The 13,828-nt window shown below is 42.4% G+C and overlaps 1 protein-coding gene across 1 annotated transcript in view; it reads right to left on the bottom strand.

Moving 5' to 3' along the window:
• Positions 1 to 13,828, bottom strand: part of LOC141106414 (pendrin-like) — a 134,308-nt gene that overhangs the window by 43,553 nt on the left and 76,927 nt on the right. The window contains exons 6-8 of the mRNA XM_073597183.1: positions 9,222 to 9,386; positions 6,593 to 6,745; positions 1,803 to 1,885 (exon numbers count right to left, since the gene is read on the bottom strand). Of these exons, the coding sequence (XP_073453284.1) occupies positions 1,803 to 1,885; positions 6,593 to 6,745; positions 9,222 to 9,386 (401 nt within the window). The remainder of the gene's footprint in view (positions 1 to 1,802; positions 1,886 to 6,592; positions 6,746 to 9,221; positions 9,387 to 13,828) is intronic.

Here is a 13,828-nt window from a genome sequence, read left to right on the forward strand (position 1 = left end):
CCATGTTTCACGGTGGGGATGGTGTGTTCAGGGTGATGTGCAGTGTTAGTTTTCCACCACTCATTGAACGTTTTGGCCTAAAAACAAAACTCTATTTTGGTCTCATCTGACCAAAGCACCTTTTTCCACATGTTTTCTATGTACCCCAGATGGCTCCTCGCAAACTGCAAACGGGAATTCTTATGGATTTCTTTCAACAATTTCTTCTTGCTATTCCTCCATAAAGGCCAGATTTGTGGAGTGCACGACTAATAGTTGTCCTGTGGACAGATTCTCCCACCTGAGCTGTGGATCTCTGTAGCTCGCTGCTTCTCTGATTAATGCTCTCCTTGCCTGTCAGTTTAGGTGGACGGCCATGTCTTGGTAGGTTTGCAGTTGTACCATACTCTTTCCATTTTTGGATAATGGATTGAACAGTGCTCCTTGAGATGTTCACAGCTTGGGATATTTTTTTTTATAACCTGACCCTACTTTAAACTTCTCCACAACTTTATCCCTGACCTGTCTGGTGTGTTCCTTGGCCTTCATGATGCTGTTTGTTCACTAATGCCCTGTGCACACGGTAAGATTTTCCAACAACAAAACCGTGGATTTTTTTCCGATTTCCGATTTTTTGTCGGCTCAAACTTGTCTTGCATACACACGGTCACACAAATGTTGTCGGAAATTCCGAACGTCAAGAACGCGGTGACGTACAACACATACAACGAGCCAAGAAAAATTAAGTTCAATAGCCAGTGCGGCTCTTCTGCTTGATTCCGAGCATGCGTGGACTTTTGTGTGTCGATATTGTGTACACATGCTCGGAATTTTGAGAAACCTGCTCTCAAACATTTGTTGGCAGAAATTCCGACAACAAATGTTCTATGGAGCATACACACGGTCAGACTTTCCGACAACAAGCTCACATCCAACATTTGTTGTCGGAAAATCCTATCGTGTGTGTACAGGACATAAGGTTCTCTAAGAAACCTCTGAGGGTTTCACATAACACCTGTATTTATACTGAGATTAAATTACACACAGGTGGACTTTATTTACTAATTCTGAAGGCAATTACACTAGATTTTAGTTAGGCCCCTTTCACACGTGCGGACCGTATGTCCATATTTCATCCATCCGTTTTCGGATGAAATACGGACATACATGCATCTCTATGGGATAGCCGGTGTCAGCAGATGAACATCCGCTGATACCCGATATCATCCGTCCCCGCTCTCGTCCGATTCTGCAGACGGAGGAAAATCCTATTTTTCTATCCATCTGCAGAGCGGATCAGATGAACACGGACAGACTGTCCGTGTTCATCCGATCTCCCATAGGGGAGAGCGGAGATCTGACAGGGCGGTCTCTGCACAGTGTGCAGGGACCGCCCTGTCATCCGCCGGCTCAGCGGGGATCAACGGAGAGATCCCCGCTGAGCAGCGGATGTTCACGGGTCAGATCAACACAGATCCGTCCCGTGTGAAAGGGGCCTTAGGGGTATCAGAGTAAAGGGGGCTGAATACAAATGCACGCCACACTTTTTAGATATTTATTTGTAAGAAATTTTGAAAACCATTTATAATTTTCCTTAAACGTCACAATTATGGGTCACTTTGTGTTGGTCTATCACATAAAATTCCAATAAAATGCATTTACGTTTTTGGTTGTAACATGACAAAATGTGGAACATTTCAAGGGGTGTGAATACTTTTTTAAGGCACTGTATGTACTTTATGTGTGTATTTAGCTGTTTGTCTGGAGTATACATTTCATGTACAGGAATTTTAACCAACAAAAAGACAAATAAGCTCACTTACCCACTGGGAATTGTCTTGACGATGCCAGCCTTGTATTTATCTGCAAAGTTCACTCCATACGACACTCCAGTCGCCACCACCGTCTTATGAAAAGGAAAGGGAAGACAGTGTATATATTCCAACAGTATATGTTAGGTTGAATTCAACAATTGAATCATCAATTACAAAAATCACATTAAAAACGCTGCGCTATCAAAGGTATAAGCAAAAAGCCTCTGAACTGGAAAAAATATATCCTCTACACCGTGGTAATAATAATGTATAAAATATATAATTAAAAATATATAAAATGCTTAGTAGCTAAATAATAAAGTGACAATGTGCATTCATATAGTGATAAAAAAAAAATAAATAATAATAATAATTTTAAAGCAAATAAGTCAGTGGAAATTTAAATAGATCCAAATACTGGAATTATAAAAGTGCTTAAGTGCACTGTGCAAAGTTCAAATTGATCCAATTTACAGTTGCTCCACGCTCCATGCGATTCAGTATGCTGTGATGTCATCACCCCCCTGAGGAAGATAGGAAATTGTATTGACACATGTAGGGTAAGGGGACAGGACGGCACGCTTAGCAGATCAGCTGTTAGGAACGATCAGCATACCATTCGGTTACCAGCTGGTTTCAACCATTCGTTTTTTTACTTGATATAGAATGGCGCACTGAAGCGCCTGGATATTGTGAGTACCCTGTGTGGGACCTGTTTATTTTTGGTTCAATAAATTGCATAAGCATACTACACTATGAGATCCTTTTTTCATTGATTTACTGAGGCACATTGGCGATTGATCCAGGATCCCGGACGAACTGATGAACCCTGTAGTGGTTCCAAATCGTGTATTGACCAAGCTTAACAGCAAGGTCACACACCTTAAGGTGAGCCTTCATTACATGGGGGGGAGCACCTGAGTAAGAACACAGCATCTGATTATTGCATCACTTTCACAGCATACTGAATTGCATGGAGTGTGGAGCACCTGTAAATTGGATCAATTTGAACTTTGCATAGTGCACTTAAGCACTTTTATAATTCCAGTATTTGGATCTATTTAAATTTCCACGGACTTAATTGCTTTAAATTTTTTTTCCCACTATATGAATGCACATTGTCACTTTATTATTTGGCTATTAAGCATGTGTCATTTTATATATTTTACATTATATATTTTATACATTATTATTACCACGGTATAGAGGATATAGTTTTTCCAGTTCAGAGGCTTTTTGCTTATACCTTTGATAGCGCAGCGTTTTTTTTTTTTTTTTAACATAAAGTTTATTTAAATTTTCCAAACAAATTAAACCAAAACTTTACATTGCCAGGTTATACCATCATACAATCATACATCAAATTTTCTTTTACACATATCTGCATATTCACAAGTAACAGCAACAGTTGCACCAATAGATAGTCGCCAATCTGATATCTAATATCTCCTAACCCGTTATACAGACGAAGTAACCGGAATCTATGGGGAGGGAGGGGGGGGTACAGGGAAGGGAGGGGGGGAACCCACCTCTGAACGTCCACCCGGTCACAGCTATTCAATAGTTAAGTGCCTTGCCTTCTCCCAATCTGCCCAGATTTTCCCAAACTTTTTGGGGCAGTTCCTGCCCATATACGTTAATTTGTAGAGCGGGAGTGCTGTATTTACCAGGGATTGCCATAGCTGTTTAGTAGGTGGTAAGGTCAGGTTCCACTGCAACAGAATTGCTCTCCTAGCATAAAACGTAGTATACAGCAAGTCATCATAGAGGGCCTTCATAAACCAACTGAAAAGAGTGCCTTTACTCATTTAATTTAGATGTTAGGACAGGAAGTGATGGGAGTAAAATCCAACAAGCACACGGAAAAAAAAACAAAAAACATTTTAAGTAGACTGTTGAAAGGTTTCTGACTTTTGATCATTTTTTTTTTATTGCTGGTTTTGCTTTGCTGACCTAGTGACTACAGCAACCTTACTTCCTGTATGAGTGTCGCAGAGACCGGAAGTGAGGTCACAGACAGACATGAAATGTCACAATAATACACTTGTAACAACAATGGAGAACAAAAAAGCACACTTCTCTTTGATTCGCGCACCCCTTTTCCACTATCATTTGGGACAGCCTTCCACATACTTTTATGGAAGCACTCCATCACTAGAGCAGATTACCACCAAATCTCTCTTGCTTGCAAAAGGGTGGCGAAGGACCAACATCTTTCTGGTCCAGCTAGCAAGGAAGCAACTCCATTGAAGCAAGTAAGCAGTCTCTTTGGGATGCTGTTTCTAGTAACAGGATTGCTTATTTGACACGGTCTTTATATGTTCCTGAAATCCAGTTGTTTTCTGGAATGGCACATGATGACTCGGGTTCTTTTTTTTTTTTGGATACTCTACTGTAGAAAGTGGTGGTGATGGTGACATTAGCTGTGCACTCTGCTACTACGGCCCCAGGTCGACAGGGTGACACAACCTTAGGAGGGGTGTCAATGTCTTGAACAGTGGTGGCCGCTCCATAAGGGGCGCAGGGGCTCCGCTCCCCATCCATGCGTCTGGCCCTCTGATCTACATACAGGCCGCCGGACGCATGGATTCTAATGGCAGGGGTGTATTTTTTTTAAGTACGTGCTTAGAGCCAGAGGCCCTAATAGGCTTCAAAACAGGATGGGCTCGGGGCGCAGAACACTGCTCTCTGATCCCACCCATTTGTGTGACACTAGCGAATGAATATTCGCTAATCTGCCTCATTTTCCTCCCGGCTAATCAGATAGCCTCTATTGGCCAGGGAGCAGAGGCGTATCTAGGGTATGGCAGCCATGGCAAGTGCCATGGGCGCCATACGGGGGGGCGGCAAAAAAGCCGCCCCCCTGCACAAAAAATAAAGTCCCACCCATCCTCTAGCAGCCGCCTCCCGCTCTAATCTTGTCCCCGGCGGCACGATCTGCCTGCTGGAGCGCGGCGCTGGCACAGCAAATGAGGAAATCAGGACAGTGAAGCCAGTGACAGGTGAGGCGCCCCCCATGACGCAGATGAGTTGGTCTGGCCACAGAGCGAGCGCCCGGGACTCTGCGCTGAGATACAGTAACTGGGGGAGGCGGAGCTTAATGCTCCGCCTACCCTCTTCTGCGCAGCTGCTTCAGCTTCTCTTCTGGTGGGTCTCTCGGGCCGGGTCTGTGTGACGTGCTGACACCCGAACATGGAGGCTGGAGACCAGGAGAAGAAAGAGACATCAGAGAGTATAAAAACAATTGGAACCCCCCCCCCAGGCAGCAGCAGCAGGTACTAGTACTGTACAGCACTTGTCACCACGGTATTGATCATCATGCTGATGTTACTGTATTTATGGGTGCTGATGTTACTGCATTTATGGGTGCTGATGTTACTGTATTTTTGGGTGCTGATGTTACTGTATTTTTGGGTGCTGATGTTACTGTATTTTTGGGTGCTGATGTTACTGTATTTATGGGTGCTGATGTTACTGTATTTTTGGGTGCTGATGTTACTGTATTTTTGGGTGCTGATGTTACTGTATTTATGGGTGCTGATGTTACTGTATTTTTGGGTGCTGGTTAGGCAGCATTTATGGGTGCTGATGTTACTGTATTTTTGGGTGCTGGTTAGGCAGCATTTATGGGTGCTGATGTTACTGTATTTTTGGGTGCTGATGTTACTGTATTTATGGGTGCTGGTTATGCCGCATTTATGGGTGCTGATGTTACTGTATTTTTGGGTGCTGATGTTACTGTATTTTTGGGTGCTGATGTTACTGTATTTTTGGATGCTGGTTAGGCCGCATTTATGAGTGCTGATGTTACTGTATTTTTGGGTGCTGGTTAGGCCGCATTTATGAGTGCTGATGTTACTGTATTTTTGGGTGCTGATGTTACTGTATTTATGGGTGCTGATGTTACTGTATTTTTGGGTGCTGGTTAGGCCGCATTTATGGGTGCTGATGATACTGTATTTATGGGTGCTGTTGTTACAGCATTTATGGGTGCTGATGTTACGGCATTTATGGGTGCTGGTGAGGCCGCATTTATGGGTGCATTTTTGGTTGCTGGTGAGGCCGCATTTATGGGTGCTGATGTTACTGTATTTTTGGGTGCTGGTTAGGCCGCATTTATGGGTGCTGATGTTACTGTATTTTTGGGTGCTGATGTTACTGTATTTATGGGTGCTGATGTTACAGCATTTATGGGTGCTGATGTTACTGCATTTATGGGTGCTGGTGAGGCCGCATTTATGGTTGCATTTTTGGGTGCTGGTGAGGCCGCATTTATGGGTGCTGATGTTACTGCATTTATGGGTACTGATGTTACTGTATTTATGGGTGCTAATGTTACTGTATTTATGGGTGCTGATGTTACTGCATTTATGGGTGCTAATGTTACTGTGTTAAGGTTATCTGAAAGATAGGTTTCAAATGTTGTGACAGGGGCGCAGTTTCAGTTCTTGCCATAGGCACCATTTTCACTAGATACGCCTCTGCCAGGGAGTCTTAGTCCCTGCTGGTAGATGACCCGCCATCCTTCTCCCAGGGGGGAGGGAGTGTTGGTTGTGCCGCCCCCCCAAAAATAGTGAGCACCAGCCACCAATGACACTTGTCGTCATATAACCCAGACACTTGATGACGGGGGGACAACATCAGAGAGAAACTGAGCTCTGCAGTGAGAGCTGGCCAAGCTATTTTAATTTTTTTTCTAATTCCAGATGTCCTGAGAAATGAATAAAGAACCACCTTATACTACTGTTTTGGTCAAAACCGAACTACAGAATGAAATGCAGGTCCAACTCTCCACTCACCACAATTATTTCTATCGGAATGGGAACTCGAAGTTTATGCTTGTACCGTTCATTTATCTCCTTCACCACCACACATACCAAGAAGGCCAGAAGTCCAGCGACGAAATCACAGATATTGGTTTTTGCAATGTTTTTGAAGATGTCTATAATGGTCTAAAAAATAAAGAACAAGACAAAATGATAATGCATCCTATGGAGGTGTTAGGTCACATAACAATAAAACCAATGGACATCCAATTTTCTACATTTGTTCTAACTCGCACTAAAAAATTGCCAGCTGGACATAATGCAGATTTATTAAAGATATGTCTCAGCTCAACTTGATCTTCTTCTGAAGAGCCTTCTACTGCGCCAAGGCTTAATTCATGTGTTAATAATCAATTATGAAAGTATATCTAAAGCCAAACCATTGTTTTCCTTTTAGGATACATTGGGGAATCCTATACCCTCCTAGACAATTGACACCAAAAACAGGTGTCACTAGTTTTCCCCTCTATTCCTGTTCTAGTCCTGTTACAACTGTAAACTTTCAGATTTCCCATCATTTTCTCTCCCAGTTTGAGTGTTCATCAGGACAAATAGTGAAGGTGAAGGCTTTTTTTTTAGCTGAGAGTTTGATTACTCCCACCTGCCTCTGAAAGAAGTTTCTAGAGCTTAGGGACAGGATTTTCAAATGATTATTTGAGTATTTATCATGCCCCAGCCACTCCAGAAAGTTGTTGAAAAGGTAATAAAGGTGCAGGAGGCCTGATCAGAATGGTCTTTCCTCTTCAGAGAGGGTTCCAGTCTCCTGAGGGGTTGTTGATCCTGGGAGATAGCCAGAGAGACAAGAGACTGAAGTCTGGGCCTCAACAGCCACTGGGCTGAGTGCCTGGAGAGAATTGCCAATGGATGTTTGCTGGAGGGCACTGCACTGAAGTCCTAGTCTGGAGAAAGATCTTGTTATCTCCCTCACTGGGGATCTACCCGTGAATGCTGGGTGGCAGACAGCTCCTGGGACACTGTGAGTTAAGACGCTGCTGGAGATTATTAGTTCCCTTCTGGCACTTGCACAACTAAGTGCTAGAGAATGCTATGGGGACTGCTGCTGTGGGGTCCTAGATATACTGGCCATTCCCTGCTACCTCCAGAAAAGCTGCTTTTTGTAGGTTAGAGAGAAGTGTCCTCCTTATTGTTGCTACTGATCCTTTTTGAGCATCCTGTGACCCTAAACCCCTCTCCTGTTGACATTCTTCAGCAATAAATACTAAAAAGACATCCCTTAGACTGAGTCTGAATTGTCGGCATGTGTGGGGCTGAGCTTGTGTAACTGGCAAATTTTGTACTACTAGGGAGAGTGTAGGCAGGTACAGTCTCTTTTCTCCACTGCAGGTGGCGCTCATCTGCAGCCGCAATGCAGGAGAAGAGGAAGTCAAGAGGAACATGGTTCCTCTACAGTTTCCTGGGTCACTGGGGTGGTGATCCAATTGGATGCTGATGGCCCATATGACTTTGGCAGCCATCTTGGGTCTGACAGATCCTATTTAAGACTCTGCCTCCTGGGTTTGGCGTGCTTTTATCGTGTGGACAGCGTAGGGACAGGCTACCCATTTGTCAGGGACAGTAATAGGGACAGGGACAAATAGGGAAAGTCTAGGGACATGCTACTCTTCTTGGAAATCTCCCCGCTTGGGCTTGGACGTCCAGGTCACAGTCTGCCCCTCAAGACAGACGCTGTCAGCTTAGCTGAGACTAGAGTTGCCACCTCATCCCTTTAAACCCGAACACCTTTGAATTACACAGGTTCTGAGGCTAATTAAATGCAGATAAGGCACCAAGTGAGTTTAATTACCACCTTAATCAGACACAGAACCTGTGTAATTAATATGTGTTCGGCTTTAAAGGGATGAGGTGGCAACCATAGCTGAGACCTGCTCCACTGCATGCTGTGACATTTGTGAATGCTCCCGGTTGGACTGGCTTCCGCTGTGTTGTTTTAAACTGTTTACTTTTGTTTCAATACAAGTTCAAGTGCATTACTTCTGGACTCAGTGTGTGATACTGCTGCCACACCACGCTGTACCCACCCACAAGAACCTGGGCATAATTTCAGCAGCCTCCGAAGGGGGTAACCGCCACAATTGTTTCTTCAACTCAGGAATTAATTGTCTCCTTTTATTTTAGTTTATATTCCACTCACTAGTGTTGGGCACTCAATGCCCATCCCCCTCGTCGCTGGGTGCCCTGGATCCAGACATTGTTACTGCCCATCTTTTTTTTTTATCCCTAATTATTTTCAAATTACAAGTATGGATCAACAGGACATTTTCTGTACTTGCAGAAAATGTTCTTAGATATAATGACTGCATTATTTTTTTGTTTTGCAGGGTAAGGACTGGTAAACTGCAATATATTAAGCTTTTGTTCTTGGGTTTGTATAAACTTTACATGTAACTATGAAAGGACTTTCAATGACAGCTTTCTATGGACAAGCAGAAAAAGGGAAAAGATAATAGATTATATTTCAACATTAGCTTTATCCTGGATACATTAAAGATACTAAGCGGTTTTAAAAGTGCATCTTTCTTCTAAATTTTTAGCAGGATTTTAAAGTATAATTTGAATAACCCTTTAGAAGTAAAATACTTGCATATATAATTGACAACACTCCATTATAATTCTCTGTGGGGACGTTCAGAAGTTGTTTCACTTGCGACACAAAGACCTGAAAGGCTGCAGCGGTTGTGAAGCCGCCAACCAACGGTTCTCCAAGATATCGTACAATGAACCCGATCTGCAACACACCTAGTAAGAGCTGTAAAAACAAGAAAGAAAGAAATACATAAAATATATTCTTAGTTAAAATGTTTTCATTGAAAATAGGTGAGAAAAGCAACTTATGCAAGGGCTGTACCAAAAGTAATGTAAAAGTGCGAAAAGCTTTTTTATTAACCATTTTTTGCGATACAGCACTGCGTTACTTTAACCAACAATTGATTGGTCACCCAAATAAAATGCACCCAATGCTGTACCCAAACAAAATTGATGTAATTTTTTTTTTCCCACACATAGAGCTTTCTTTTGGTGGTATTTGATCCCCTCTGTATTTTTAATTTTTTGCGCTATAAACAAAAAGAGACTGACAAATTTTAAAAAAGAAAAACAATATTTTTTTACTTTCTGTTATAAAACATATCCAATAAAAAAAAAAATTTTTAAATCTAATTTCTTCATGAATTTAGGCCAATATGTATTCTGTTACATATTTTTGGTAAAAAAAATCCCAATAAGCGTATATTGATTGTAGACGCTATAACTTTTGCACAAACCAAACTATAGGATATACGGTATACTGGAATTTTCATATATTTTTATTTTTATATTAGTAATGGCTGTGATGAGCAACTTATAGCGAGACTGCGATATTGTGGCGAACAATCGGACACTAATTGACACTTTTGACCCTTTGTGGGAACCAGTGACACTAATGCACTGTCGCTGTATTATTGACACTGGCTGGGATCAAAGGTCAGTCACAGCGTTAAATGTGTGCCTAGCCAGTGTTTTTGTGTACTGTGTGGTGCTTTTACTAAGGAATTGTGATTGTGAAACTTGTGGCAAAATATAAAATATTCCATAGACTCACCATGCCTCTCAGCAAATAGCTTTGGGGTGTCTACTTTTCAAAATGGGGTTATTTGCGGGGTTTTGAACTGTCCTGGCATTTTATGCCCAACATTAGAAGCTTATGCCACACATCACCCACTCTTCTAGCCGCTTGAACCACCAAGTCTTTTCTGACACTTTTTTGTTTACATGAAAAAAATTTAATTTTTTTGTTAGAAAATATATAATGTTTGGGGGTTCAGAGGCACCACAGATAAAAATGGTAGGCGTTGCATTTTTTTTCACACAGTATTTGCGCAGCGATTTTCCAAACGCAATTTTTTTTGGGGAAAAAAAACACTTTTCTGAATTTTAGGTCCCGTTCACACCTATGCGAATTAGATGCGGCTTATACCGCATCCAATTCGCAGGACATTTTAAAATACATTCATTTGAATGCATCTGGTTCACATATGTGTATTCTATTCGCACTGCGCATTGCCCAAAAAACGTGTGCGTTTTCTGGGCATTGCGGTGCAAATTACAAGCACATTATTTTCTATGGGAACGTATCCGATTTGCAAATGCATTCCATTCTGAACACAAATTCTCTCCTTCTCCTCACTACACCTCCCCCCTCCCCCTGCTCACTGATCTGGAGCTACAATGGAGAGGAACCGCTGAACAGCTGTTTTTCCTCTTCGCAGAGAAAACAGAGCTGGAATTCGCACCGCAGATGTGTGAACCCAGCCTAAATGCACAAAAACACATTATATTGCCCAAAAAAAGATGATTTTATGCTGGGTACATAAATACCAAACACAACATGCTTTAAAATTACCCACACCCGTAATTACGCACACACAGTGGCGACAAACTACATACATTTTTAAAAGCCTTTAAAGGTTACCACTTTAGATTTACAGAGGAGATCTACTGTTAAAATTACTGCCCTCGATCTGAGGTTCGCGTTGATACCTCACATTCATGATGCAATTGCTGTTTACATACGACACAAGACCAATGCCTGTGTTCGCGCCTGTGTACGTGCAATCATGGGGGGGACAGGGTGCTTTAATTATTTATTTTATTTATTTATTTATTTTAACTATTGCTTTTTTATTTTATTTTTACACTGTCCCTTTATTTATTTATTTTTTTTATCATTTTTATTGTTATCACAGGAAGTGTAAATATCTCCTATGATAGCAATAGCTAGTGAAAGGTACTTTTTTTTTTTTTAAATGTGGGATCTATTAGACTCTAGATCTCTCCTCTGCCCTTAAAGCATCTGACCACACCAAGATCAGTGTGATAAGATGCCTTCCCAATGACTCTGTTTATATCCGTTAAAACCAAAGTCAGCTTCTGGCCATAGAGATGATTGGAGCTGCTTTGGTCTCCGATTAGCTCTATGGTCAGCTGGCGGAATCAGCGGCTGCACTCTTGGGTTCCCTGGTGGGACAGGAGAGCCAGAGAAAACAATGGAAGATGATGGGGGGGGATGTTCCCTCCCTCCCACTGCTTGTAAAAGCAGTCTAGCGGCTAGGATTGCTTTTACATGAAAGCCGACTGCCGGCTGAAAAAAACAATACCAAGATGATGCCTAAACCTGCAGGCACCATTCCGGTATAACCACTCAAAGTCCAGCAACATACCAGTTAATCCCTGGTCTTTGTTGGGCATATATTGTACTATTCTTTTTTTTTCATTCAGCCTGTGGGTTAAATGAAAAAAGAAAACAGATTCCTCTATTCACAGTCACGAATTTACGTATCATGAGAGCAAACCCTGTTGCTGTCAAAATAAATAAATCCATACTGCAGCTGAATGGCGTACCTGCAAAGAAAACAGAGGTTAACAGTAAATCACAGTAACAGTACTGTAAAACAGTAGGACATACCTGCAAGGCAAACACAATAAAACACAGTAACAATAAAACATTACAGTATAGCATAGAATACAGTAAATTACAATAATTTTAATGTTTTTTTTTTTTATTTATTTTTTTTTTTACACTTTTATCATAGCTTCCAGCTTAGGGTCTGTCCAAATGTGATGGCCATCTAACATTTTTCGAGACCCTGTGTGAATATGTGCCCTAGAACTGTGCCGTGCTGTACCCTAGTCTAATGCCTCGTACACACGAGTGGACTTTTCAACGGACTAGGTCCGACAGTCTTTCCGACGGACTTTGCAGCGTAGGTCCGCCGGACTTTCAAACGAACGGACTTGGACACACACGATCACACCAAAGCCCGACGGATTCGTACGTGATGACGTACGGCCAAACTAAAATAAGGAAGTTGATAGCCAGTAGCCAATAGCTGCCCTAGCATCGGTTTTAGTCCGTCGGACTAGCATACAGACGAGCGGATTTTTCGACTGGACTCGAGTCCATCGGAAAGATTTGAAACATGTTTTATTTATAGGTCCGTTGGACTTTTGGGAAAATAAAGTGCACGGGAGCCCACACACGATCTAATTGTCCGACGGAGTCCGGTCCGCTGGACCAAGTCTGCCGGAAATTCCGCTCGTGTGTATGCGGCATAATACTCCACGAGTGTGTGGTAGCGACAGGAACAGTCCGTGATGCAGAGACCAGGTTGGCCAGGACAGGAGGGATAAAAATAGCGGGTGTCACGCCTATAACCATGCTTGCAACAGACACTGCATCTTTTTGGGGTGCTCCTTGGGTAGGGGTACCAGGAAAGACATCTGGGAAATGCCTCTCATGTAGCTGGCTCACTGCATCTGGGTTGTGAATTTTGGCCACAGCACCTGCTGGATACAGAAGGGCTGTGATGACCTCTTCCTGGAATTTTAGGAAGGATCCAGTTAATCCAGATGCTTTGTATAGCACATAAGCGTTTAACAGAGCCAATTGGAATAAGTATACAGACAATTTTTTATACCAGCGTCTGGTCTTACAGGCAACTAAGTACGGCCCCATCATCTGGTCGTTGAAGTCGACCCCTCCCATTTTATGGTTGTAGTTCTGGTCATAGAGGGACTTCTCAACAACACCAGTCACTGTAGGAATTTGGATTGCCGTATCTGGGTGAATGGAAGACAGAACAAAAAAGTTCCGTTTGTCCTTCCATCTTACTGCAAGTAATTCATTGGACCTCAAGTAGGCTCTCTTCCCCTGACTAAGTTGGGCATTTACAAGCATGCGCCAATTCCTGATTGATAGAGGTGTCTAGAAAGTGTCACGCTTGAATAAAAATTGTCCATGTATAAATGGTACCCTTTCCCGAATAAGGGAAACACCAAGTCCCAAACAATCTTGCCATTGCTCTCTATGTAGTCTGGGCAGTTTGGGGGCTTCAAGGTGCTATCTTTACCCTCGAGAAACAAAAAACTCCATATATAGCCTGTTGCCCTGTCACAGAGCTTATACATATCTGGCAGGCTTGCAAGGGAGATACTGTTTGCAAACAAGACGGCCAGAAAATTTTATCAGGGACTCATCAATGCAGACATCATGATCGGGGATAAACAAGGCTGCAAATTTTTCACTGTAGTGGTTTACGAGAGGCTAAATTTTATGGAGCCGATCATGTTCAGGTTCACTGGGAAGACGGGAGAGTTCATTCTAAAATATGAGGTAGCAATGCCGCTCCAAGCGTGTTGGTGTCTCTAATAACC

The sequence above is a fragment of the Aquarana catesbeiana genome, linkage group LG08, assembly GCF_042186555.1.
Source record: "Aquarana catesbeiana isolate 2022-GZ linkage group LG08, ASM4218655v1, whole genome shotgun sequence".
NCBI lineage: Eukaryota > Metazoa > Chordata > Amphibia > Anura > Ranidae > Aquarana > Aquarana catesbeiana.